The 27209-nt window shown below is 43.2% G+C and overlaps 3 protein-coding genes and 1 non-coding gene across 4 annotated transcripts; 3 read left to right on the top strand and 1 right to left on the bottom strand.

The window, feature by feature from the left end:
- Positions 1 to 343: 343 nt before the first annotated feature.
- Positions 344 to 5557, top strand: LOC128457400 (CAAX prenyl protease 2). The gene is made up of 8 exons (XM_053442067.1): positions 344 to 471; positions 593 to 695; positions 2080 to 2163; positions 4193 to 4271; positions 4372 to 4539; positions 4716 to 4787; positions 5192 to 5254; positions 5337 to 5557. The coding sequence occupies exons 1-8, from the start codon at positions 344 to 346 to the stop codon at positions 5555 to 5557; spliced, it is 918 nt and encodes a 305-aa protein (XP_053298042.1).
- A 6576-nt stretch (positions 5558 to 12133) lies between these two features.
- On the top strand, positions 12134 to 16253 carry LOC128457589 (endosialin). Its single transcript, XM_053442366.1, has 2 exons — positions 12134 to 13190; positions 14256 to 16253. The coding sequence occupies exons 1-2, from the start codon at positions 12755 to 12757 to the stop codon at positions 15995 to 15997; spliced, it is 2178 nt and encodes a 725-aa protein (XP_053298341.1). The 5' UTR covers positions 12134 to 12754; the 3' UTR covers positions 15998 to 16253.
- A 1057-nt stretch (positions 16254 to 17310) lies between these two features.
- On the top strand, positions 17311 to 27076 carry dpp3 (dipeptidyl-peptidase 3). The gene is made up of 19 exons (XM_053442360.1): positions 17311 to 17455; positions 18856 to 19014; positions 19147 to 19291; positions 19424 to 19513; positions 19612 to 19749; positions 20080 to 20154; positions 20381 to 20471; positions 20709 to 20839; positions 21018 to 21148; positions 22036 to 22094; positions 22397 to 22591; positions 22717 to 22829; positions 22913 to 23005; positions 23450 to 23512; positions 23626 to 23750; positions 24253 to 24373; positions 25330 to 25509; positions 26176 to 26338; positions 26432 to 27076. Exons 1-19 carry the CDS (start codon positions 17313 to 17315, stop codon positions 26572 to 26574), a joined length of 2358 nt encoding a protein of 785 aa, XP_053298335.1. The 5' UTR covers positions 17311 to 17312; the 3' UTR covers positions 26575 to 27076.
- Positions 17347 to 17428, bottom strand: trnas-gcu (transfer RNA serine (anticodon GCU)). Its single transcript has one exon. It is a non-coding gene; the product is annotated as a tRNA-Ser (tRNA).
- Positions 27077 to 27209: the final 133 nt, after the last annotated feature.

Here is a 27209-nt window from a genome sequence, read left to right as displayed (position 1 = left end):
AGAAAACGCATAGAACTATTACAATTTGTTCATGTTGATCCAAGAGACAATGGATAAAAGATGGAATTGAAAGCCATTTGCTTCAAATGCATTTTCAAAAGAGGACACTGAGGTGCCCTAAATCTTTACACACAACTGTCACAGTGAAGACTGAATACAGCCTGTGTGTGTTTATGTGTGTGTGTCGATACATGTGTCCTTCAAGCAGACACTAATAGAACTAATCCGCCTCCCTCTAATTTGAACTGACAGCCTGGACCAGTCAGTCCACACCATGATGAACCTGAGCTGCTGTTGTTTGCTCACCTGAGGAATCTCCTGATTTCATAGCCTCAATTTTGACATGCTGGAACCAGAACATGTTCTCCTGAGGCAGGTCAACACCAAATGTTGGGTGTGTGTCGTGAGCTGCCTTCTGCTCGCCTGTGTGTATGTCGGAAGTTTGTACGTCTGGAAAAGCAGCTTACCCAGGTACACAATCCTACACCTGTACCTACACATCATCAGCTGTGTGACAGTGCTGTTGGACTGGGCTGTGAAACTGCTGTGTGTGTGTGTGTGTGTGTGTGTGTGTGTGTGTCTGTGTGTCCAGGGATCATCCCACTGTGATAAAGCGTCGCTGTGCCAGTGTGCTGCTGGTGGCTGCCCTGTCACCTGTGGCAGTGAAGGCGTGGACACACTGGGCTGAAATCAGGGTGAGTACACGTGGACGTAAATTCACAGTCTTTAATTCTCAATTTGGGCTTTTTTTTAAACTGTGATCAACATTAACTCAATAAATCCCAGAGAAATGAGTTCTTCCTCATTAAATACCAATGATTTGGGCGGCGTGGCCTAGTGGTTAGTGTGGCCTAGTGGTTAGAGTGGTGGTTCTCCAACAAGAAGGTTGCCGGTTCAAACCCCACTCTTTCCCATCTGCATGCCGAAGTGTCCTTGGCAAAATACTGAACCCCTAAATGGCCCCTCATGAATGTTGAGTGTACTAATTGTAAGTCGCTTTGGACAAAAGCGTCAGCCAAATAACATGTAATGATTTGAACTGTATAGTGTTGCAGGGATGAGCCCAACAGCATATTGACTAAAACACTTTCGTACAGACACTTCTCCATTCATACCTCCACTCCACTATAATTCACTTTACTCATGATGGGCCAATAGAATATGACATCTTGCTATTTTTGTACCGGGAATTTGGGAGTGTCTTTAAAATAGTCTAACTGGCTCCACCTCAACCAAACAGAGCGGTGAATTATTAGCTGTGCAGTGAGCCAAAGAAACTTAAAATAAAAGTTCAAGATACTTTTCTAGAATTGATTGTGAAACTGTGACGGCATTATGGGAGAGTCCATTTTATTTTCATTCCCCTTATATTATGAACACATGTCCCTGTCTGCAGCCACTCTCCTGCTGCCCACCAGATGTCCTCTGACTTTCCTCCCTGACTCCACCCACCCACCTCACCTGTCTCTCATTCCCATATCAGCTCACAGTACAAATAACAGCCATCTTCTCCCAGTCATTCCATCTTGAACCCTGTTTGTGGTGCTGCCGGCGTGTCTGCCTGAAAACCTTCATCATCATCATCATCTCCTCTATAATTCAACTGTTTCCACCTGGCTCCTCTGTGCCTGCATTTTGTTTCCCCATCCAGGTGCCTCATGTCAACTGTCAATCAACCAACCGTAATGTGTAATATTTCACTCTCACAATCATCTTTGGCAGACAACGTTTTTGTGAACGTTAAAATAGCTGAGCAGGTTATACATCAGTGAATATACAGACCTTTTTGACCACAGAAGTATAAACTGGCAAGGAAGTGTAACAGACACATTTATTTCCATTATAATGCCTGATCTGTATCAAAAGTAGCGTCCTCTATGTGCTTCATTGTCCTTCTGAAGGACACTTCACAGAGGGGATTGAACCCTGAGCACGTCCAGGTGAAGAGTCGTGTCCTCACGCTCAGGGGCACGTTAGCTAAACATAAGAAGTTCTGTGAGGTTAACAGCTCAATGGCTTAACTTTACAATCACTTTAGGCCAAAAGCTACGTTATTAGAGTTGTGTCCTGCCCTTTCAGGTCAACGTGTCTGTGTGGGAGCTGATGGGCGTTCGAATGGAGGGTTTCATCCCTGCAGTCACACTGCCACTGCTACTGACCGTGGTAAGTCTCCACTAGTATGTTCAAGCCGTTCAGTCTCCACTTGAACGGCTTGAACATACTTTTTTTTTCTTTTAAGGTTGTAAAAAGCATATTCCACGTGAATTGCTCAAATTATCTGCAGTGTATATAGTTCAGGAGAGAACACACACTACAGCTCACTTATCGAGCAGGAGGCTGAGGGATTTGTCATCTTCTTCAGTGTGGAATTAAAGGTCAAACCAATATTTTTCATTTTCAAAATGACTGCAGTCTCCATGCAATTTCCAAATCTGTTATGACTGTGTGATTAAATGCAGAGCAGGAGTCAGTGAACCATTTTTGAAGTCAGTGAATTGCAATTTGGGGTGTAGTTGGTGGTGGCTAGGCTGGAGGAGGGTTGAGTTTGAGTTTGACTTAAGAAACGGTGAAGAATAGCAGGTGGTTTCAGAGCAGGATGAAAGGCTAAAGCTGGGAAACAGTAAATCCAACAGGCCGGATCCAAGGAGAACAGGAATCACTGAGACTGAGACTGAGAAAAGGCAGGAACCCACGATGGCCCTCGTCGACTGCCTGACTGAGCTCGATCTGCAGGAGCTCCAGGTGGAGCTTGGTAACGTGAACCTGTGCCAGGAGCAGGCTCAGAATGAGGAAGTGTGCATCACAACGGTGCAGAAGGTGGAGATGGACAACAAAATGCACACAGAAGAATTAATAGAGAGCAGACTGCTCTTAGATGATACAATAGAGAGTAAACTGCTAACAGAAGATTTAACAGAGAGAAAACTGCTCAGAGTTAGTAGAGAGCAAACTGCTCACAGAAGATTTGATTGAGAGCAAACTGCAGACAGAGGAGTCGATGGAGGTGAAAAGCAGGAAGCAGCCCAGAAAAAGAAGGAGGCAAAAGAAGATCCAAGAGTTAATAGAGTGCAAAATTCTCAAAGACGATTCAATAGCTGCACACAGAGGATTGGATGGAGAGCAAGCTGCCCAGCACAGAATTTTGGATGGAGAGCAAGTTGCGAAGCACAGAATTTTGGATGGAGAGCAAGCTGCACAAAGAGGATTGGTCGGGGAACAAGCTGCCCTCAGAAGATTGGATGGAGAGCAACTCGCCCACAGAAGACTGGATTGAGAGCGACTCACCTGATTTATGATGCAGAGAAATACAACAATCTACTAGGGCTTTTTTTTTTTTTTATCACATGTTTTCATATTTTTTAAAGAACATGTGCAGCAATGATCTGTCTCTACAACAAAAAAATAAATATTTTGCTACAGTCAGCTTCCCTCTTCTATTAGTGCTTTTGTCTTTCAACCAACAGTCATTCTTTTGTTATGAGCAAATTCTTACTGCATCGCTTATATTATTTGTTTTCTGTGAGGGGAAGTAATTAAATGAAAAATTATATTGTTCATGATACTGTGTAGCAATTTGAATAAACATTGACACACCTCTCCATTTATGTTAGTCTTTTCTCATTTGTTGATGTGCTCTGTTACACACATCAGTTTACACTTCGATCCACCATGAGAGAGGGATCGTTCACATGTGTCTCTCTCTGAGGCTTCTACGTTAATATGTTTTTTTCCTCTCACATGTTGAAGGTCAAGGACAGAGGATGTGGCACCTTGTTAAGCCCTATGAGATAAATTGTTATTTGTCCTAAATCCTACAAATGATTGTCTAGTTCTTATAGATGAAATTACGAAGCCATTTTTACCTCTCAGATCCACATGATCTCAGGTACACATTATTGGAAGTTTTCTCGCTCTTTTGACAGTAGCTGGGAAAATAATACCTCCGCCTCTGCATTTTATGAATTCTTCACAGACAGAGGCTTAATCCCTCCGCCAGGTTTTCTGGAAATCAGTTCAGCAGTTTTTGCATAATCCTGCTGACAAGTAAACCAACAAATAGACACAGGTGGAAACATAACCTCTTTTGTGGAGGTCATAATTATGCACTGCTGTTTCTTGATCTGAATCTTTAATATTTTTAAAGATTTTCACTCTCAATGTTATTAACAATTGATTTTATTCCAAACATTAGGTTTTTTATCTTGGCCCACTGGTTCATTCTGCAATGGACAACCCTGGTGGCTTCACCCTGGAACTGCATTCAGCATTTGGTGAGTTACATAAAGTGAACTCTGACCTTTGATCGAATTGGGGTTGAGGAGTTATACACGTGTACTTGCATGTATTTCATGTGTGACTAAATTTTCCCAGACGTTCAGTCATGGAGGTCACGTGTGGGAGACGCAGTGTGGCTCAGGGACCAGGTGGTGGCGCCAGTGACGGAGGAGCTGGTGTTCCGGGGGGCCATGCTGCCCATGCTGGTGCCCTGTGCAGGACCCACTGGTTCCATCTTCACAGCACCACTGTTCTTCGGTGTCGGTATGGCGACCAGGATTTCAAACTGTAAACAGTGATCTGTTTCTGACTCTTTTACAGAAAAAACATGAAAGTGGATCCTTTCATTTGAATTACACTTAAGATCTGTCAGCGAGTGCTGCAATGAGATTTGTTAACTGACATTCCAACATCATTGCTGTTGTCCTGTCTTATTCTAGCTCATTTGCACCACGTCATAGAGCAACGGCGCCTCCACAAAGAGAGTATGAGTGTCATTCTCCTGGTGGCAGGTCAGTCGACTCACAACCCTCTCCTCAAGTAAACCAGACTGAAATGAAGTTGTTCTCAATTGCTTTAACACTCAAGTCAACTCCGATACCAACTAAATCTATTTATCACACACTGGCTGAAGCAGAGGCACACTTTCCATACAACACATTTTGTTTTGCAGAATGCTCAAACACAAGCAAAATGATTAAAAACATATAATTTCCTTGGTTGATGCATTATTTCCGAACTGCAAGGATCGACTTTTCCTCCTCTAACGTCACACATGCACCCCAGACATCTTTATAGCGCTTAGATTATGCAACAGTTCATGTTCAGTTCATGTAACAAACAACCTATATCCAAGCTATAGGTTCTAACATTTTGCAGAGCAGCATCATAAATGTGTCCAACTGCTCTGTTGCAGGAATGCAGTTCTTGTACACCACTGTGTTCGGTGCCTTCTCTGCCTTTATATTCATGAGAACTGGTGAGACGTGGAGTGAACAGCACGTTTATCTGCTACTCAGAGAGAACACGTCTCATTTCATCTCTTGTCTCTTTCTCTCAAGGTCATGTTGTGGGTCCTGTTGTGTGCCATTCCTTCTGTAACAGTCAGGGCCTGCCTGACATCGGCTCTGCCCTCCAACACCCTCAGCGCCCGGCTCTCCTCTTCTCATATCTGATGGGAGTCCTGCTGTTTGTGGTGCTGCTCTTCCCGCTGACAGACCCCTTCTTCTACGGCACCATTCCCGTCTGCAGCCTGGCTCCTGACCCCGAGTCCGCGTGCTAGCTTAGAGACACTTTGTTATTTTATCCTGCAGTTCATTTTGTACAAGGTTTTCAAATAAAGAGTTGTTTGTATAACGAGTTAAGAAGAAGGGTGAGCGCGTGTGTGTGCGTGTGTGTGTGTGTGTGTGTGTGTGTGTGTGTGTGTGTGTGTGTAACGATTCTAGCAGTCAGCAGACATTTCCTGCAGTGTCGAAAATATTTCCTACTGTATTGAAACTAAACACCAGAACAACTTTGTCTGGCTGAGAAAAAGAAAGAAGGGTGTTCGTGTGTGTGTGTGTGTGTGTGTATCTGTGCGTGTGCGTGCGTGTCTGAGAGAAAAACAGATGAACTGTGAAAGCGAATGATTGAAAATGGACGACGGTAGAGGAGACGGCAGTAGACAAAGACGCATATGCAGACAGAGAAAGAGAGAGAGAGAGACAAATGGACAGAAACAGGGACACTGTTGCCAAAAAACACAAATACCAAAGAGGAAAGGGAGAGAGCAGCTAATGTCCAGTGAAGGCACATTATGAGGACAAATAAGGCCAGGAAAGTCAGAAAATGGTCACAGCCAGAAGCAACAAGAGCACAGAGAAGAGAAGAGAAGAGAAGAGAAGAGAAGAGAAGAGAAGAGAAGAGAAGAGAAGAGAAGAGAAGAGAAGAGAAGAGGGGGAGGTGATGGGGGGTGGGGGAATTAACGCGTCCCCTCGGAAATCCAGAATGAGAGGAGAGGAGAGAGGTCATCCGGGGTCAATGGAAATTACGAGGGTTCAGAGTGAGGGGTGAGAGGTTATGTCAGTGAAGATTTATGAAACAGACTGACAAGCTATTCATAAAAGCTTTGTTTACAACTTAAGGCTTTGAGGACAAAGTAAATTCACTTACATACTTCTGCAGATGCTCACAGCACCAGACTGCAGCATGTATTTCCCTTCATTTCAGTGCATTTGATAAGACATGTTCCTGTGTTGTCTTTTTATTTGCATTTTCTATTTTGGCGTTTGGCTCTAAACTTGGCTTTGGCTTTCGAGTTGTTGTTCCAAGAAAAATACATCTTCACTTTATATGGCTGGCATGACATATTAATGGAAGAGTTCAACATTTGGGAAATACATTTAGATTATTTGCTTTCTTGCTGTGAGTCATATGAGTCGTGAAGATTGATGGCACCCTCATGTTTGTTAAATATGTAGCTTAGCTTAGCATAAAGAGAGGAAAACAAGGGAAACAGCCTGACTCTGTTCAAATGGAGCAAATTATATAAGATTATATATATATATATATTTATTTTGTTCATTTTAGGGCCTGGTCTAAACAGCAGAGTCTATGAGAAGTCTCTACTGTGTTATCTGAAATATATTATAATTTAACATCTTCATTAGAGGTTTTCCAGTCAAGGAATTCAAAGGGCATATTTGTCAAAATCTGTTTACCCCCTGACACACAGCTACTCCCTGTATTTGTAACTGAAAACTACTGATTAGAAAAGGATTGATTACATTTGACTGGGCTTTAACTGGTCCGGACTTTAAACTTTATTTCTTAAGTCGTGTACTGGGGACATCTTTACAAAAGAAACTTGAAGATGTTAGTTTTAGCAGTTTATAATTCCATTCAGAGTTTCTGTTCAGTTTATTCCATTAGAAGTTTCCTTTTTCACAATGTATGAACTGGAGTTTTATGTGTATCTGTGCAGTGAGTGTAACAGAAACCCACATTAGTCTTAATACTAACGAATGGTGACAATCCCGGATTTATGATCTGTCCAGGGAGAAGGCTCAGTTTAAGGGGATTATATAGGATTGTTTTTTTCCCCAAATCTTGATTTATTCAGGGATATGGACTTATCATGCTCACGCTCTGCCCCGCTGTCATATTTTTCAACTCAACAAGACGTGCTTGGGTTTTTTCCAATATAACAACGGATCAGATTTTGAAGACCTTGCAGTTTTTGCAAGAAGTATCACCTTTTTACCTCCCCAGTGTTTTCGCTGAGATATAATCCAATGACCTCCGATTTGGATGAAGACCGATGAACAACGGAGCGAAAAGAAAGAAACAATTTTATTCGAGTTCCCTGCTCATTTGAGTGGACTGCAAAAAATGTGCTCAGAGAGTAATTTACCTTCCTCTGCTGCATGAGGTTGAGTCAGACACTTTACAGTTTCTCAGCTTCTTTTGCCAAGAACAGCTGTTTTTTGAGCAGCTATTAAGACCGTGGTCACAAATTGCGAGGTTTGAATAGAAAATGAGCAGATAGAAGAGCAGGAACAGATACAGACGTGTGGTGGGTTATCTCAAACGTCCGACACATGAGACGCCTGTCTGTCTCTGTCGAGACTTTAATTATGTCCCGTCCCTCAGCTGGGGAGTCATCGTCCTTTCTTCTCACTGTTAATGCATTCACCATTACACACACACACACACACACACATAAACACACTCCTTCCCCTCTTTGGAGAAGTTAGTGATGAAAGACACTACAAAGCAGAGTAGGTTTCTCTGTGCGTCTGTGCGTGTATGTGCATGGCTGTGTCTATGGAAAAGCTGAGCCTATCATCTGGTAAAGGAATAATATGTGAGGACTTATCCTCTCCTCTCCCAGCGCGCGCTCTCTCTCTCTCTCTCCCCATCTCTCTTTCTGCCTCTCAGCACTTTTTTAAAACCCCTTAACTATCAGAGTTTCTGTTTGTCTGATTCTTTGAATGGATCCAGCTCATCATCTGTTATTGTCACTCGAGCCTCAGTCATGCTGCTTTTTATTTTCTCTCCAGTGTTTCAGGCAGCTACAGACCTCCGTCATTTGCAGTTTCCATCTGCAGCCATGTTTGTTTTAAACTTGTCATTTGACTCCTTACTGGAAATTCAGTAGCAGCTGTTCACACAGTGCTATTTTTTTCTTTCTCAGCTGTTCCATTCTTAACAGATTAAGGAATGCATGGAAGTATTCTTGTAAATGAGGATCTCTGACATCTTGTTTTATAAGTACATTTATGTGGAAACTAATCACATTTCCCATATTCTATGCGCATGAGGCTCCCATTCCTAAATCTGAAGATCATGAGTTGTTCCAATGGAGCTGGTCAGTAGGTAATGGTAGGAGACTGGGTGTCGATGGAGGGCCTTCGTGGAGGCTGTGAAAGATGAAACATATGGACCTTGTCGAGGACGTGGATAAAAGTATCGTCTTTTTCCTGCACTCCACAGAAATCAGCAGGAATGCCTACACTCCATTATTTAACCACAAGGCCGCAGCTAATTGCTTCAGTGTGTGCGTGTGTGTGTGCACTTGTGCGTGTGTGTGTGTGTGTGTGTGTGTGTGACATAAGAAACCAGCGGTTGGGAAAAATGAACAATCGACGTGTCCTTCTGAATTTCATATGGTACAAATGCTTCAGTCAACCCGAGTGGTGCGAGTCTATACCCCCCCACCGAGCCCAGACGAAAAGAAATTAACAATGTTGCCTTGACATCATTGTGGACGTTTGGTGACCTATGGACCAGCAATAAAGAAATAAGGTTTTCTTTTAATTATCAAAGCAAAAACAGGGAAAAGGAGGACACTTGTAAAATAAATTACTTTATGTACTGTTTGTCCTTTATTAAGTTAGTCTTATTACTTCCACTGAGAATAGTGACCAAAGCATTTCATTGCCAACGACTACTGTATGTAATTGTTGTGCACATGATAAATAAAGTCTTAATAAATAAAGTTTAGAATCTTGAATTAAACAGCAGACGTTTTTTCTCTATACATAGGGTTAGGGTTAGGGTTAGGGCAATCGTGATGAGTTGTATTTCATATACATAGCAATTTCCTGTATTTGCAAATATACATTGCAATAAAAATAATTCTGATTCTGATTCTTATTCTAGTGCTACATAAAGAAAGCATGAGGAAGAACATTGAGAAGAAGAGAAGACAAATCTAATGAAAAGATACATTTTTTTTTATTCCCTCATTTCTACAAAACAATTTCTGCCATTTTTGTGTGGACAAATGAATGCATCACTTAAAAAATGTGCAGGGAAAACTGTCTGAATGTTAACCGTCATGTGTTATCCCCATATTTAAATGATTATGTCATCTCAACCCTCCACGCTCCAATGGCTGCCATTTTACGATGAGTTCAAATGTGGCCATTTGTAAAAAGCGTAAACACTTGGTTTCCAACATGGCCGAACAACATGTTGTAGAAACCAGCTCTGTTCAGCTTCACCCAGCCTTTACAGTGTTAAATACACGTCATATGATCTTTAAGTGAAGGAGAAGTTCCTAAAGTCCAGATACCAGAGGTTTAGCAAATCAAGAACATCTACTGGGCTGCTTAAGAAAATAGACTTAGTGGGTTGAAGGGAAATGGGTGGACTTTAGAGCTGGAAGGTAGAGTTCCACTGCTTGGAAGCTGGAGGTTGACTATGTATCCGAGCCAGTGAAGATATTTGGCGAGTGGCTAGGAGTCAAGGAGGTAGAAAGAAGTGTGCGACCGAGGAGGTGTGGGAATACAAAATCAAGAAATCTGTAGGTTCCATTAGAGATCATTGGGTTGGGAGATAGAGCATCTTGGAGGTACAGTAAGTTGATTAATGTGGAAGCGGGGAATTGGGAGCGCAGGGCTACGGAAAGGAGACTATTGACTGTTCTATCAATTACATTTCTGGAATGCGCCTGTGGAGGCGTGGCCGTCTGAGCCGGAGGAGGGTTTAACCCGGGCTCAATGATAGAATAAACAGACCAAGAGTGGGAGGTTTGGGGTAAATGCAGGGGAAAGATTGTTGACATGGAGCCCAAGTAATGAGACTTTGAAGAGCAGAGGGGGAGAGGACTAACACGAAGATAAGAGAGGGTTGGAGAGCAAGAGGATGCAAGAAACGACAGGAGGGACTAGGGGGGGGGATGGAATAACAAGAAAAGAGAGAGAGGAGAGGAGGATGGGGGTAGTCCAAGGAAAAGAAAAGCAAAGGAAGACAGGAGGAGGATGAGGGATGCAGAGGAGGAGGAGGAGGAGGAGGAGGAGGAGGCAGTGGGGAACAAGACCAAAAGGCTCTTCGGGTTCTCCCGGATCCTGAGGTTTTATGTTCGTTGTCCCTCATAGTTCCGATAGTCATTACATAAGTGGAAAAGACTGCTGAATCGTTAGGCTGTATATATTGTGTGTGCCAAAACCAACATGCCACGGCCAGGCGACTCATCTGCTGTACACAGACAGAACACAGGCTTCCACACACACAAACACACACACACTGACTGTGGCTGATAACTGACTCGCACACACACACACACACACGTAGACAATTACTTTTCCATCCCATCATCCTGCGTAGAGAGGGTGAAACTTTACTGTCCTTTTTATGTTGCATTAAAGAGCCATTTCACACCAGGACCATAGAGGAAAACTGCCAGATGTAATAATGACATCAAGCTGCTTCAGTTTTGCTGCGTGTGGCAGCTCACACACACACACACAGACACACTCAAGAGAAAATGTGATGTGCATTATTGTGAAGTTTTCAATTTGGCTTGTTTGTGCGGTGGACTTTATTTTGCAGTCTCTCACCCGGGTTGTTGTCTTTAACATTCCTTGGACCCTCAAATCAGAGTAATTGGCTTCAGCCGCTGCAGAGTTACAAGAGAAAAAACAGATCATATTTTTCCATATTTTTCTTTGGGAAAATACAAACTCGGCCTTTGACTTTGTTCCAGACGTGCCATTCATGGCGGACGGATCATGTGACAGCAGTGGAGGTGCCCCTGGTGTACACCCCTGCTCCCCAGCTACTGAGAGGTCAGGCTGATGCACATCTGGCATTTCCTGTTTCCTCTTCTCCTCATGCCCCCGAGTGATAGCCACACTTACACATACACTTAGACATCTGGCCCCATACAGGGTTATTGTAAACAGCATCAGAATTAACTTGCGCGCATGCACACACACACACACACACGCAGACACACACACATGCATTCATGCATGGTTCAACAGGTATTCCTGCTACTAATGTTTCCATCGGCCAGTAAAAACTTCCAGCTGCCATCGACTCTGTAGACAGACAAAGACAGATGAAGTGGAGTGGTGGCAGCAGATGATGAGAAAACCAAATGAAATATGATGTAAAGATAGAAATGGAGAAAGAATGAGACATAAAAATAGAGAGGCTGACAGAGAACAAGAGAGACAGACAGAGAGGCAGAAGGTGAAGGAGAAAAAAGAAGAAGGGAGAAGAAGGAGGGGGAGACAATCTTTGCATCTCAGAGCTGACAAACTCTTTCCACTCCTGTGGATGCTGTGCAGAGTGCACTAGTGTGCGTGTGTGCGTGTGTGTGTGTGTGTGTGTGTGTGTGCCGGCTTGCGGGCGTGTGTGTGTGTCTGAAGCCATAGGCAAGATGGGGGGACAGAATGGTGCCGTATGGTTTTCATAACTCTCTGAGGGTGTTCAATTCAGACACACACACACACCACACCGACCCCCCCCCCCCCCCAACCCGTCAACCCCTCTAGCCCTCTCTAACACACACACACACACTTTACCACCAGCCCCCTCTTCCAAAAACACACAATTCTTTTTCCTCTACGTAGCCCCCCCCCTTCCACCCTCCCCCATCTTTCTCTCTTTCTGAGGTTCAGTCAGAAAACCAACTTTGCAGAGGCAAGAAAAGCCCCGGCAGGATCAGACACAGGAGAGGAATGGTCACTGAAACTCATCAGTTTCATTCAGGACTCTAATTAGAACCTTTTGGACACAACTGGGGAGATTTGTCCATTCAACAATTTGAACTCGGAACTCGACTGATACTTCACTGGACTTTATTTTGACCATATTGGGCTGTATTGGACTTACAAGCTTGTGCCATCGTTCTGTGTTGGTATTTGTTTTGAAATCAATCTCACTGTGGCTGCAGAGCTGACGAATGGAGTCTGACTGATTCTGCACCGTAGGACGGTTTGCCGAAAGGTTTGAGTAATCAGGCATCAATTTTTGAATAATCTGTCTCAGATTACAATTAGATTACCAGATTATTTATTTAAACAAACAAACAGGGTAGAAAAGTCAACATTGGCAAGTTGACATTAGTTTAAGTGAAGCGGTTGAATTTTTGTCCGATTTATTTGGACAGGCGGCCAGAAAAGATAGTCACCTTCATTTGTTAGGTTATTTATTTTTGACAGTAAGGCTGCGGCACTCCTTTGAATGTTGGTCTAGTTAAAAACTCATGTCTCCGTGGAGGATGCAAAAGACCAGGAGCAGTAGCAGCTGCAGCAGCAGCAGCATGAGTCTCCTGTGTATTCTGCTGCTGACCATCTATCTGGCTCCTGGAAGCCACGGCCAGAGGCTGAGGGAGACGGAGGGGGATCAGCAAGCAGCCAGGGCTCAGCTGGCAGAGGAAGACGCAGTCTGCCACCAGGAGGGATGCTATGCTGTCTTCCTCCAGAAGAGGGCCTTCAGGGAGGCTGGGAGGAGCTGCCGGGAGCGAGGTGGGACCCTGGCGACCATGCATACCCGTGAGGCAGCGGGTGTGGTCCATGATCTGCTGTCGGCTTTGGAGTCCCAGGGGACCAGGTCAAGGCTTCGTCTCTGGATCGGGCTGCACAGACCTCCACGCCAGTGTTCAACCACTCGACCACTCAGAGGATTCGTCTGGGTCACAGGCAAAGTCCCACTTTCTTGACATTTGACCCCTCACTGTGATATTGACCGTCATCACCATATATCTGACATCTTATTGGGTTTTTAAAAGTGAGAACAGAGAGAGAAGAATTCAGTTTCTCAAGTTTCTGACAGTGATCTAATGGAAAATCTCAGTGTAACTGAAGCTGAATCTGGTCAGAAACTCACCACTTAGTTAATTACCATCTTGACGAAATTGTTTCTGACAGTGTTTCCAGACAAAATGTCACCTCTCTAAACTCTTTGTCAGACTTTGGTGGAGGGGCCGGCCTCCACAGCTCCATACTGGATGGTTATTACATTAACTACTTTTGTTTCACCGAGACAGAGCTGGCGCGACAGGGGAGGGGCTAACCCCCCCTTGACCTCACTATTACCTCTCAACCTGATTTAGTCATCACACAAACTTCTCCCACTAAAAACCAGATGGGTATTTTATCACTCAATGTGTCTTCAGTCAGAGCAGACACAAAATTTGGCTGGATTGGTTTACCCAAATTATTAAAACTAGCAACTAGTCATAGTCACAGATAGTTTTTGTGTTATTCGATTTCATCTTTACCGTTAAGAATAGAGAATAGTGAGAAAAATTCAATTTGGCAAAGTAAAGTTTTTCTGGGGCAGCATGCCCAAACTCAAACCCAAATATTAATATTGATTGCTATACAATATGATAAAATACACAATGCGTCATGAAGCTTTAGTGTTTTATATAGACGCTAGCATCACTTTAGGAAGGAATAGGTTCTCAAATATATATTACTGCCTGCTTGTTAGCACAATACAAAAAAACATACTCATTTTGGTTGCGGGATTCATATTCGGACTGCAATGAGCTACAAATGCTCTATTCTACACATGCCAACTTCCATTGTGATAATCTTGAGGATTAACACTTTAAATGGCTCACATAGATAACATTTATATATATATATTTTTACATCACATAAAAAAACATTTGAGATGGTTTGAAAGTAAAATAAGAGGATTAAAAATAAGGCTCTTTTACTTTTACTAACCTGGTCTTTGTCTTTATTTTCCAATAGGAGACCAGGATGGCCAGTTCACCAACTGGCTCCGTGAAGACACCCCCGGGACGTGTGCCGCCCCTCGCTGTGTGGCCATGACTGTCCACACTGCAGAGGGTGGACGTGACAGCAGCGACAACTTCCAGTGGCTCGATGGCTCCTGCGCGCTGCCGCTGGATGGATACGTTTGCCAGTACAACTACAGAGGAATGTGTCCACCGCTGGAAGACGAGGGAAACGGTCCAGCTGTCTACACCACCCCGTTTCACCTTGTCAGCACCCTGCTGACTCATGTGCCCTATGGGTCTGTAGCTGCTCTGCCGTGTCCTGCAGACAGTTCGGAACCGGATGCTCCTGCTGAGCAAACCATACTGTGTATGGAGAGGGATGACAAGACAGTGGGCTGGTCCAGGGATGCCCCGCTCTGCTCTCTCAGTGCAGCTCCAAAGAACCTGGACTGGTGTAGCGGGGATCATGGATGTGACCATTTCTGCCAAAACACAGATAACGACTACTACTGCTACTGCTCTGAGGGCTTTACAATAGATGAGGACGGGTACACCTGTAAGCCCGACCCTCTCAGCCCAACCGATCCCCCTGAGCTGTCCTCCGACTCCGCCGGTCCCACCGACCAAACCCAAATGAACGAAGCCTGCTTGAAGATGGGGTGCGAGTACAACTGTGTGGAGACACAGCGGGGCATCCGCTGCACGTGCCCCCCGGGTTACCAAATGGCCCCAGACGGCCGCAAATGTTCTGATGTGGACGAATGCCGGCAGCAGCCATGCCCGCAACAATGTATCAACATCCCAGGCACCTTCCACTGCACCTGCCACTCTGGCTACCAGCAGGACGATGAGGGTGAGTGCGTGGACGTCGACGAGTGCCTCGATGAGGGCAGCTGTGAAGACACTTGTGAGAACACTGTGGGTTCCTTCACATGCCTTTGTAACCCTGGGTATGAAATGGTCAGTGGAGGAGAGTGTGTAGATGTGGACGAGTGTGTGGGGGAGTCGCCCTGCCAGCAACAGTGTCTGAATTATATGGGAGGGTACCAGTGTTACTGTGACAACGGCTATGACATGCAGACAGATGGACTTACTTGCCTGCCTTCACCAGATGATGAAGAATATTCCACTCTGACCCCTGACCCGAGCGACTCGGCTCACATACCAGATGTGGACCCTGACCATGATGATACATGGTCCATTTCTTTCACCCCGGATCCAAACTTTGAAGCTGAAACTAACTTTGACGGTTTATGGTTTACGGAAGCCCCTGAAGGACCCTCCCCTGACCTGGCTCAAGGGGGAGACAATCACTTGAACCAATGGGATGCCCTGTCACCAAAGCAATATCAGACGGCCCCGTCCCCCACGCAAAAACACAACACGGGCAATGAAATCGATAATGAGGCTAAGACAAGAGGTAGAGAGGCTAATGGTGGGGTGGGAACTGAGACTGAAAACGGGGCCGCCACTGGGAATGGGGACAGATCTAAGATGGACAGTGCAGAGGATATCAGCGGCACGGCGGAGGTGGGAGAAGAATCCGCCACAGGTAAACAGAAACATGACAAGAGCTGGCTGCTGGTTGCCCTGCTGGTGCCTCTGTGTGTGTTCCTTGTAGTGATGCTGGCCTTGGGGATTGTCTACTGCACCAGCTGTGCTGTGGACAAGAGCCTGAGCTTCTCAAACTGCTATCGCTGGGTACTCCCCACACCGCCTCCTGACAGGAGGAATGGCAAAACCCAAGCATGAACCCTTAAATAAGCAAACGAAGAACCACATGCACACACACACACACACACACACACAGATGTGCTGACTGTCCAGATGTCTGTTAACATTTCTCTTATGGTACAGGACTGGTCATCGAAGCTACCATTTGGATATACAGCTGACCGGCTTCGCTCTCATCAAGGAAAACTTAATTCTTTCTGCTGCACACTCTTTGTAAATAATTCACTCTTTCATCATGTTTTTAAAATTCAATAAAACCATGAAACTGGAGAAACACTGTGTGGTTTGTAAGCCTATCTAGCTTGTGAAAGAAAGCCCTTTTGGAAATCAAGGGGAAAGTGTTTGGAAAGAATGTGTGGTTATGGCTTTATGGCTCCGTGTGTGCAAAGAAAACTAAGAATTTTCCTAATTTTCCTTTTAGAAGGAACAAAAAATGGGGGAAAGGGAAGAGGGACAAATGCCCTTCAGTTTCCTTCAATGTGAATACTCGCCTCTATGGTGGCTGATGTTCTAGGCTGTAGTGATTAGTAAATGTCGAACACTTACTAAAACATAAAAAAACAACTACAAAAAAAAACACAAGAACTGTGAGATCTAACGATACTCACAAGTTCTTGGTAACTAGTAGGAGGATAACCGGGGATAATTAAGCTAAAAATAGGTTGTTAATGATTACATTTCAAGTCAAATTTGAATGCCGGGCCATACAGGCACTTGGATCACACCACAGGTATGGAGGCTTTTTCTGTTGTTGTTTTTTTTTATGGTTGAAGAAGTGATCTCCATTTTAATGTATCGGATTTTGCTGCAACTCTGTTTACCCCTGAAACGACCAAACAAGTGTTGTGGACTCAAACACTTCACCCACTCCTCCATCACCATAGAGGTGAGCAGATGACGAGTGAATGTTCATTTTTGGGTGAACTATCCTTTTAAGCCTCAACCAGGAGGTGACGACATTTTTTCCCCACCCGAGGTGAGCGTTGACCAGCCCCTACCCTGCCTCTGATTAGCTCACCTTGTGTGCCTGACGTTCATCATAACCAATCACAGGTCTTCAAGCCGAAACCAGAGACCAACCAACGAAGGCAGTGAGTACTAGCCAATTAGTAGCAAAGGTGAAGAGGATGGTCTTCCCTCATCTCGGGTAGACAGAAAAAAGGACGTAGGAAGAAGTAGATCCAGCAGGTGGCGGTATTGGGCCTTGACGTCGGTTTGCATCCGACAATAAGAAGAAGAAGAGACTTGAGACCACAGGAAGATAAAAAGTGACCTTTCCAGACGAGCGCGTTTGTGGCTCAGATGCTAACGTGTCTCGTTTAGAGGTAAAAAGATGTTAAAACTGCTCCAAAGATGGAAAAAGCATTCGACGAGGATGGGATTCGAACCCACGCGTGCAGAGCACAATGGATTAGCAGTCCATCGCCTTAACCACTCGGCCACCTCGTCGCGTGTCCGTATATGGATAAATCTGCGGTATTTATTCATGTCAAAATGAACATTTTCAATTGTGGTTGATATCGCATCAGGAGTTGTTATGGGATCCGTAGCATCTACTTTAGAGCTCGTGTGTTTGACTTTGACCGTCGATACATTGCTGCGACGATATTCGAGCAGTCCGGCGACGCTACTGGTTCAAACCGCTGTCAATCACAGAATCCGAGCTGTGATTGGTTGAGGGGCGGCGTCGCTTTTTGAATAGATGCAGGAAGTGTGCAGCGTGAGACTGCAATTTGACTTTAGCTCTTCCAGGAAAATCACGGTAACAAGCTGTTGAGTTTATTTACACATTTACACCTGTTTAAACGTCCTGAATAGCAGCCGCTCGTGTACAGGAAGGGGTGAATTTGTATTTTGTGCCCTTTGTTGTTCTCATAGAAGTCGTGGTTGGTGCGTTTAAACGCTACAAACACAGCAGCCGGCTTAGCATGTACGCTAGCAGCTAACGGTAACACTGAGCTGAGCAGTAGCCTGGAGTCCGAACACTGTGTATTTAAATGTGAGGTTTTATTGTTGTCCCGCTGTTTGTAGACTCTTGGTTCTGAACACGTTGCTCTCGGTCTGCAGCGCGTTCTCTCAAACTTTTTCTTATTTTTGGTGGTTTTAATGAAAAGTGTGAAAGAAACCTGGCCCTCGGTGATTTACTACTCTCGAGGTTCAGTTACGTTTATGTATATTGGACACGTCTGTTGGCAGGTGTTTCGCTTTGTGTCTGAGTCCCAACAGCTTTACGTGTTAACTTACCTCTTCATGCTGTAACGGTATCCTGACAGTGTCAACACGTCAGTTCATCCTCTGTCTCCTCAGAGCTGTCAAGAACCATGAGAAAACCCCATCTATAACAAAACTCATCAGAATCCCATAGTCAATCAGTATCAGTGATTGAAATATCATTGTTGTAAGATTAGTCAGTGGACAGTAACTTATTTGTCAGCTAATGTAAATTGATGATATTAATTAGTACTTATTCTTGTATCTAACCAATTTTCAATGGGTATGTATGGGGGTATGTAAAATAACAGCTCACTCTATAATACAGTAAAGTTCAACAGCATCTAAAACAAGTCAACACCTATTAAAACTGTTTCCAGGAAACAGGACTACTTCATTTTTCATGAAGGGAGGGACTTTTGTACGACTGCATTACTAAAGGTACCTTTACTTATTAAACTGGCAACTGCTGAGTCCACTAAAGAGGGATTAATATAATGATTGATAAAGGGAATGCATGTTTGTACAATAATCAGGCTGCTGAACCTGCTGCAGAGAGGCGGAGCTCATGGTGTCAAACAAACGACAGCCAGTTTTTTCCTTTTTCTCATATTCTACTAAACATATACTTCCTTTCTCCTTTTCCCCCCTCAATCTTAATTCAGTTCCTTTTCATCATCGGTGAACCTCTGTCTGAAGATGGTGGACTCTCAGTACTACCTCCCGAATGACATCGGCATCTCGGCCCTTGACTGTGGGGAGGCCTTCCGCTTGCTTTCACCCCAGGAGAAGATGTACTCCCACTACCTGTCGCGTTCCGCCTGGTACGTTACTAATCCGTATATGTTGCAAGTTGAAGTTACGAGTATCGAAATATAGAATCAATAGGTTTTAATGGAATCAGTACAGCGAAAAGCCATATCTCACCTGATCAGAACAAATGTCACCTTTCTTAGGTATGGTGGTCTTGCAGTGCTGCTGCAGACGTCCCCTGAATCGGCAGACATCTTTGTCCTGCTGCAGAAAATCTTCAGGAAGCAGACACCTTCACAGCTGGCACAGGTCGTCACAGCAGCTGGACTCAGCTCTGAGGAGTACCAGGTACACCGTATAGTAACCTCTGGCTGTTTCTCCTCCTGTCTTGCCTCACGCTTTCATCCACAACCAAATACAGACTCATGGAAAGTTTTTGCCACATACTTAAAATACCTTTTTCTTGTTTTTCACATGTAGGCCTTCTTGGTGTATGCGGCAGGTCTGTATGCCAACATGGGAAACTACAAGTCTTTTGGTGACACAAAGTTCATACCAAATCTGCCTAAGGTAAGAAGACCTGCTGTGTCATGTTTAGATCCATAATTCCCTTTACTGCTGCTGCAAATTATTGTGAAGCCGTCTTCATATGTGGTATGTTCACCCAGGACAAGCTGAAAGCTCTGGTGAAGGCCAGCCAGGCATTTCAGGAGCAGCCCACTGAGATGGAGGCGTTGTGGAACAGCTGCTCTTGTCTTCTCTACTCTCTGGAAGACAGACAGAAACAGCTGGGGCTGGGCGACAAGGTGGGTTCCATCATTCATGCCTGTTTAACAAAAAATCGAATGTTTGCAAGACTTGACATATTTGATTAGTTAAATTCTGCACACTGCTGTAGGGCTGGCATTAGTGGCATTTTGTCTCTGTGGCAGGTATTCCCTGTTTAATTTATTAAATGTTACCTGTGTCAGACTTTGAAAGATTTCAAGTCATAAGTCCAACTGTTGACAGGCTGGTGTTTTCAGATTGGCTGCCGACCACACCATTGCTATACCTCAAATTTCCAGAAAAAGTGACTTGCCTCTCTGTTCCAATGAGAAATTATATGGCTCATTTACCCTTTTTATTCTCTTTAGGGAATCACCACTTACTTCTCAGGAAACTGCTGCTTGGAGGATGCTGAGCTGGCTCAGAGGTTCCTTGACTCAAAGGTAAACTGAATTCACCCCCACATCAAATACTCTTTACTGCCACGATTCCTGTCCATTTCTCCTGTAACATGTCACCTTTCCTCTCATGTTTTAGATTTTGACTGAAGCCTGACTTATAAAACACCTTTTGTCTCTCTTGCATTTTGATGGCTCGTCCTGTCCTTCTGTTTTCCTGCTCTTTTGTGTATATTTCAGTCTAATTTGACTTGTGCTGTGTTTACTCTAGAAACTTTCGGCATACAACACACGTCTTTTCAAGAGGGACAATGGAGGGAAAGCCTGCTATGAGGTGCGCTTGGCCTCAGCTGTGCAGAAAGGTAAGAATTGCAGAGACGTTAACTGAGTTTCACAGGAGAATCTAAATATTTATAACTATTAGGTACTATCACTAACCATGTTTATGTGTATATGTGAACTTGTATCACATAAGGTTAGTCCACATGTTGTGTCAAAGACATTCTACCCTGTGATCTCAAATACACAACTATTACTGACAATTGAATTTGGAGAAAGTGGACAATGCTTTACAGTCTGAATCTTCTCTGCTGCTTCAGATTGTGCTGTGGACGGTGAAGGCGAGTCGTGCTGCGGCAGCTTCAGCTTTGAAGACAAAGAGTTCACTGTGAAGAGAGGAGACTACGCTCCTCTCATGGAGAAAGTCAGCTATTACCTCCAACAAGCACAGGTGAGAGATCAGGAAACAAATGGTGTGTGTAGTCCATGTTTAGTCTGTGCTCCCAAAAATTCACCAGAATATGAAGTTGATTTAACAATATAATTGTATCCAAGTTTCCTAGAAACAGTTCCCTCTGCCACCTTTCCACTATAAAATAATTTTTCTGTTTCCAAATTTTCCGACACAGGGCTACGCTGCCAATGAGAACCAGAGAAAGATGCTGGAAGAGTACGAACGCAGCTTCACCCTTGGCTCAGTTGAAGCCCACAAAGAAGGCTCCCGCTATTGGATCAAAGACAAAGGACCAATTGTTGAGAGGTAAGTCCACTGAGCCAAAGTAACATCTACTGAACATGTGAAGTGAAAGTGGCTCCATTCTTTAGTGCCTGCTTAATTACAAAAGGGATCTTGGAAATTAAACCACAGAACTCATAATTTGAAGGAACCATTGATGTCTTTACATGTGATATATTTATGAAATATGGAGTTAATGCAGAAAACAAGCCGTTGTGTTTACAAATGTTGTGTATAACTGAAACCAAAGTGTGCAGCTGGAAGATCTGTGGACTTTGCTATTTAATTATATGATGCAAGAGGACTCTTTATTTAAACTAGTAGTTCATTGCCGGTTTCTAAACATGCATGTTTGGACTGGGCTGTTTGTCTCGCCTGTGGTTATCATGGCTGCAGTTTTCTTTCTTTTTAAAACCGTAAAAGTGACTGAAGCCCGGCTGCACAAAGAGCTGTTCGCCTGTTTATTCAAAGTTCAATAAAGCTCAACTCAGCGCACAGAACTTGAACTGGAGAATCAGTTGTCATTGCTGTTGTCGTGATCAACAACTGCACTTGGGTTGATGAGTCCCAGCAGCTGCTGCCACGGAGTACTGGTTGCCTGTTTATTCAAAAAATATCACTGTCCAAATGTATTAAACAAATCACCAGGTGCATGTGAAAGCAGTGATGCAACAAACCAGTAAACTAGAAAAAAGCTAAATATAGACATTCAAATATATAAACATAAGACGGTGAGGAATTATGGCCTTATCAAACTTTCACTTCCTTGTAGACCAAACCTTATTTTTTTATATTTCTTGGTTGTTGACCTTTGAATCTGCTGTTAAATCAAACTCTATTGTGTAAATCACCTGATCCTTTCTCCCTCAGCCCTTTATTCTGTATGACAACACCTTCTCTTCTTCTCTCAGTTACATAGGTTTCATAGAGAGCTACAGAGACCCGTTTGGCTCCAGAGGAGAGTTTGAAGGTAACTCTACACTGACTGAGGATAGTGAGACTCTGGACCTCTCAAGGTTTTATGGCTGTGATACAAAGTTAAAGACAATAGGGGAAATATTAACTTTGTCACTTAGCAACTCAAACAATTACTTAACCACATATACAAAAATGGCCACTAATTTAAATTCATATTAAATCGTCATCACAATTTAGTGTTCAAAAAGAAAAGAAGTCTGAATGCTTAGTTTTGTGATTTTTAGTTTCTGATTCGTTGTTAGGGTTGTGGGTTATTTATTCTTCTTAATTCCGGTCTTGTGGTTTCACCTCCAGGTTTTGTTGCTGTGGTGAACAAGGCGATGAGCGAGCGCTTTTCGAAGCTGGTGAGCTCCGCGGAGGTCTTGCTCCCTGAGCTGCCTTGGCCCCGGGAGTTTGAGAAGGACACTTTCCTGAAACCCGACTTCACCTCCCTGGATGTTCTCACCTTCGCTGGCAGTGGAATACCAGCTGGCATCAACATCCCCAACTGTACGTGCACTGAGATGTCAGACGCTGTTGAAGAGCTTCACATTTACCCATTTCAAATGGCTTTAAGTTGTGAAAACACAGTGCAGTACTACACTGACATGGTGTTTGTGTGTGTCTTTGTACAGACGACGACATCAGACAGTCAGAGGGCTTTAAAAACGTGTCGCTCGGCAACGTGCTGGCTGTGGCCTACGCTACCCAGAAAGAAAAACTCACCTTCCTGCAAGAGGAGGACAAGGTAACACACCAGCCTTTTTCTTACACATCTGCTCTTGTCTGTCACACACTCCAATCCTTTGTGTTTGTGTGTTGCTGCTCTAGGATCTGTTTATCAAGTGGAAGGGCCCATCGTTCGAGGTGCAGGTTGGACTTCATGAGCTGTTGGGCCATGGAAGCGGCAAACTGTTTGTCAAGGTTAGTCAAACATATGGTTTTATATACTGTAAATGGAGTTGTGATACGTTACATGGGAATATTGTGATTCTAATTTATTGTGTAAGTGTTCTCTGTGGCTGTATGTTGTGTAGTTGATATTGTCTCCTGATGGAAAACAGTTCACTGACTGTGGTTGCGTGTCCATTAAAGTGAAGTGATGTCAGCACCATAGAATTAGGCTGCACCATTTGTGGTCACATGAATGTTAAATACCACATACACAAGCAATTAGCTGAAAACAACAACCACAATGTTACGTTTGAAAATGTCTGTTCCCCTTTACTTTCCATGCTATGTTAAGGAAAGAAATCTAAACAGTATATAGCCAGCAACATTTAAATGCAGTCCATATACCACTAACTGGAACTTGGACGATTAGAGTTGTATAATCTAAATCGGGATTGGTGTGTTTTTATTTACAAGGATGACGAAGGCAAGTTTAACTTCGACGAAAACAAGGTGATCAACCCAGAAACTGGAGAACCGGTGAGTTTTCCTTTTTTGTTTGTACATTTACCTGCTCACTGCACAGACAACAGTGTTTCACTTTGCATCCAGCTGGTGAACAAGTGACTGATAAGTGAGAGTCTGTCTTTCAGGTGTCCAGTTGGTATCAAGGCAGCGAGACGTGGGACAGTAAATTTTCCACCATCGCCTCCTCTTATGAAGAATGCCGCGCCGAGTGTGTCGGACTCTACCTGTGTCTCATCAAGAAAGTACTCAGGTATGTGTTTAATGGGTTATAAACCCTCCTCAACCTGTATCTCTGTACATTTTAAATTTAGAAGTAACAGAGAGAAGCGTGCACAATGGATGCTGACAGGGGCGGCAGAAGAGCAACACCTCTTTCATCTCTCAGGAACAGAATGAGGACGAAGAGGAGTTTTTTTTTTTTTTTTATCCAAGGCATCGTCAACCTTTACGTTTGAGCCTCTGCCAGCAGACAGAGTTGTTGATACTGAAGCTGTTTTGCTCAGTGACATTCAGTTAATCACATCTGGGAAATGAGTGCTGCATTGAATATGTGGCTTTTTAGATGTGACTGTTATTTATGATGTGAGCCTTTGGCCGCATTACCTCAAAATGAATGACGTATGTCGCCGTGATTCGCTATTGGCTGTGATTTATGTTGCAAGGCGAGCCAATAGAAAAATGAAAATGTAGACTAGAAAATGTTTTTTACACATCAAAGACATACAAAAAATGTTTGTTTGTGTGTGTTCCAGTATCTTTGGCCACGAAGGCGAGGACGCCGAGGACGTTGTGTATATCAACTGGCTCAGTATGGTCAGAGCTGGACTCTTGGGCTTGGAGTTCTACACAGCTGAGAGCAAGAGCTGGAGACAGGTAATCTCCATTTTCTTGGAATCGGCCTGTATTACACTAATGGAGCCACTCCAAACTATTTGTTCATCAAAATTACATATTTAAATGTTTTTTCTATAAAGAATTCCTCTTAAATAGTTTAGATATACTTCCTCCTTCTCCTTTTTGGAACTGGGATCAACAAATTAGTGATCACCTGCACTTAAGGAAACTTACAGCTACTGAGCTCCACCAACAAGTTGACAGGATTGGTTTCTTAGGTTTGTGACATCACAAAGCCTGGTTGTCGAATCCAATTTTTCAGACTGGCATTTGTGTACTCAGTCACGGCACTGACTGCTTATTTTACTCGTATATAGATCTGTCTATGTTTTTTATCATATAAAAGCCAAACAGGTTTAAAAAAGCGATTCTCTTTAGTATTAATTTGAGAGTAAAAAGTACTTGGATGATGGTGAGAAATAAGACATTTATAAAGTAACTTTCTGACAGAAAAGTGTACAATTTACTAAGAACCTCCAGTGATCACATGTTTGATGCAGAACAGTTTGGTACTTTGACTCTACATCTGCTATTTTGTAATGTCATTAGTTTATTCAGTGGTGGTTGTTTGAAAAGGTTTAGTGTGAAATCTTTAAATCTCATGGTAAAGGAACAATAAAATATTTATAATGTTGTATCAGTCACAGAGTTTATACTTGGATAATTGGCCTGTAGAAACAGGCCTTGGCTCACGACCTACAAAATGACTCATTCAGTTATGTAGAATATCAGAGACGCATAGTGTCGGGTGATCAGTGTTTACAACAGACGTCCATGCAGGGACCGTCTGTTTCCCACAGCCCGACTGGCTCAGTCTCATGTGTCTGTGTTGCTTTATAATTCAGCTTATAGTATGTCTGCCTCAGTATAAACATGAGTGTCAGATTGTGTACACATTGTATGTCACACGTGTGCGTTTTGTGCGTCTGTCTCAGGCTCACATGCAGGCTCGTTTCGTGATCCTGTGTGTCCTGCTGGAGGCCGGGGAGGGCCTGGTGGGCCTGGAGGAAGTGACCGGGGCGGACGGCAAGCCCGACGCTCGAATCACACTGGACCGAAGCAAGATCCACACTGTGGGCAAGAACGCCATCCACAGGTTCCTCTGTAAACTGCAGGTAAATCTTTACTTCAATGGTTCGGACAGTGGAGAAACAAATGTGTTGGCTTTTAAGTAATATTGTGGAAATAAACAGAAACTTATTGCACTAATACACCACTGAGAATTCCCTTATATCAAAGTTAGAGCAGAATCTATAAGGTCATTAGTTAACCCACATAGAATTGGTCTGTTTTTTTGATATTCGACTGATCATATTAGTGATTGATTTCTCAGGCTTTAATAATAATAGACTCAACATATTAGACTCTCAGCTAATGCTTTGGGAAACATTGGTGGATGTATTTTTTTATTTTATGTTGTTTTTATAAACTAAACATAATTTTGGTTTAATCAAGACAATCAGCAAATGAATCAATAAATCAATCAACAAAAACAAAGAAAATTAACTTTTCAGGCTGTTGTATCTACTTGAATAGATTTTGTGTGATTTCTAATTAATGCAATGAGGCACATTAATGAAACTGGGTTCACTAACCTACTAATGTTACTCATCCAACATCAAGTCAAATTCTTAATAGGTGAGATTTGTGGATCTAATGGACTTGTTACCATAGATCACTATCGAACTGGTCAAACACTGGTTCGTTAAATATCTCTCGATTGTATCAAACTGTTGTTTTCGACCAACCTCTTTTGTTTACATGATTTCACCCGTTTGCAGGTCTTAAAGTCGACAGCTGATGTGGACGGAGGCCGGGCTCTGTACGCCTTCTACTCCACTGTCAGCGACACCGGCGCCCACAACTTCTTGCGTCTTCGGGAGACAGTGCTGCTGAGGAAGGAAGCTCGAAAGATGTTTGTCCAGGCCAACACCAAAGTCAACGGTGTGTACTTTTGACCTGTTGTTTTGGGGATTATCTCACATTCGTTAGTAGATGGATAGTTACTAAGAGTTTGTCCGACTGTGTGGTTTCCAGGGGACAGTGTTGAGCTGGTGGAATATGAAGGCAGCGCGGAAGGATTGATCTGCTCCTTCACTGAGCGCTTCCAGGACGATGCAGAGAAGCTGGAGGCCGACCTTCTGGAGATGAGCAAAAAAGACTCCCCCTGCTGGTGTTGATGGACACCTTATCCATAGGCTTAAAAAATTCCAGCTAAATAAAAAAATAATTTTTTGCCAAATGTGATGAGAGGTGACACTTTTTAACTTAAAGAGGACACTTCTATAGAGGGACTAAATTACCACAAACAATGCCATAACACACGCTGCCTGACGGTTCAAATCTGGGTATAACTTTCTATTTAAATCACGTTGGTCACAAATTGGCTTCACAAATATTCCCAAAATAATAAGGAGAAATATTTGTCTCTACTTTTGGCTTAAAAGGATCTTTACAACTAGTCCTCCCAATTAAATGTTTGTCAAGCATCGGTGTTCATCATTATCTGAAAGCTTAAGATGATAATATGGTAACACAGAAACACTTAATGTTTTTGCCAGGTTTGGTATAAGAATTAAAAGATGAATTGACTGTTCAAAATATTGTTGTATTTGGAAGGCCTAAAAAAGTGTACTGAAGAAATGTAGTGTTGATCTACACAATAAAAATTGTTTGATAAGATCTTAGTGGATTTTTCTTTCTACCAGAACCATAAAATAAATGTTCAAATTATTTGTTATAATTAGATGAAATGTAATAATGACAATTGACTGAAAGATGAACAATTTCTTTCAAAAGGAATCTGAATAATATG

Source organism: Pleuronectes platessa, chromosome 15 (assembly GCF_947347685.1).
Source record: "Pleuronectes platessa chromosome 15, fPlePla1.1, whole genome shotgun sequence".
Lineage (NCBI taxonomy): Eukaryota > Metazoa > Chordata > Actinopteri > Pleuronectiformes > Pleuronectidae > Pleuronectes > Pleuronectes platessa.
Note: the sequence above shows the minus strand (reverse complement) of the source record. Positions and strands in the feature narration are given on the sequence as shown.

Bases quoted from the DNA above. Each gene is read 5' to 3' on its own strand.
- dpp3 (XM_053442360.1), top strand. From the start codon at position 17,313: ATGTTAAAACTGCTCCAAAGATGGAAAAAGCATTCGACGAGGATGGGA. The intron at 19,015-19,146 runs GTACGTTACTAA...CACCTTTCTTAG, and splicing joins TACCTGTCGCGTTCCGCCTG to GTATGGTGGTCTTGCAGTGC. The intron at 23,513-23,625 runs GTGAGTTTTCCT...TCTGTCTTTCAG, and splicing joins ACCCAGAAACTGGAGAACCG to GTGTCCAGTTGGTATCAAGG.
- LOC128457400 (XM_053442067.1), top strand. From the start codon at position 344: ATGCTGGAACCAGAACATGTTCTCCTGAGGCAGGTCAACACCAAATGT. The intron at 472-592 runs GTACACAATCCT...CTGTGTGTCCAG, and splicing joins TGGAAAAGCAGCTTACCCAG to GGATCATCCCACTGTGATAA. The intron at 4,272-4,371 runs GTGAGTTACATA...AAATTTTCCCAG, and splicing joins GGAACTGCATTCAGCATTTG to ACGTTCAGTCATGGAGGTCA.
- LOC128457589 (XM_053442366.1), top strand. From the start codon at position 12,755: ATGTCTCCGTGGAGGATGCAAAAGACCAGGAGCAGTAGCAGCTGCAGC. The intron at 13,191-14,255 runs GCAAAGTCCCAC...ATTTTCCAATAG, and splicing joins AGGATTCGTCTGGGTCACAG to GAGACCAGGATGGCCAGTTC.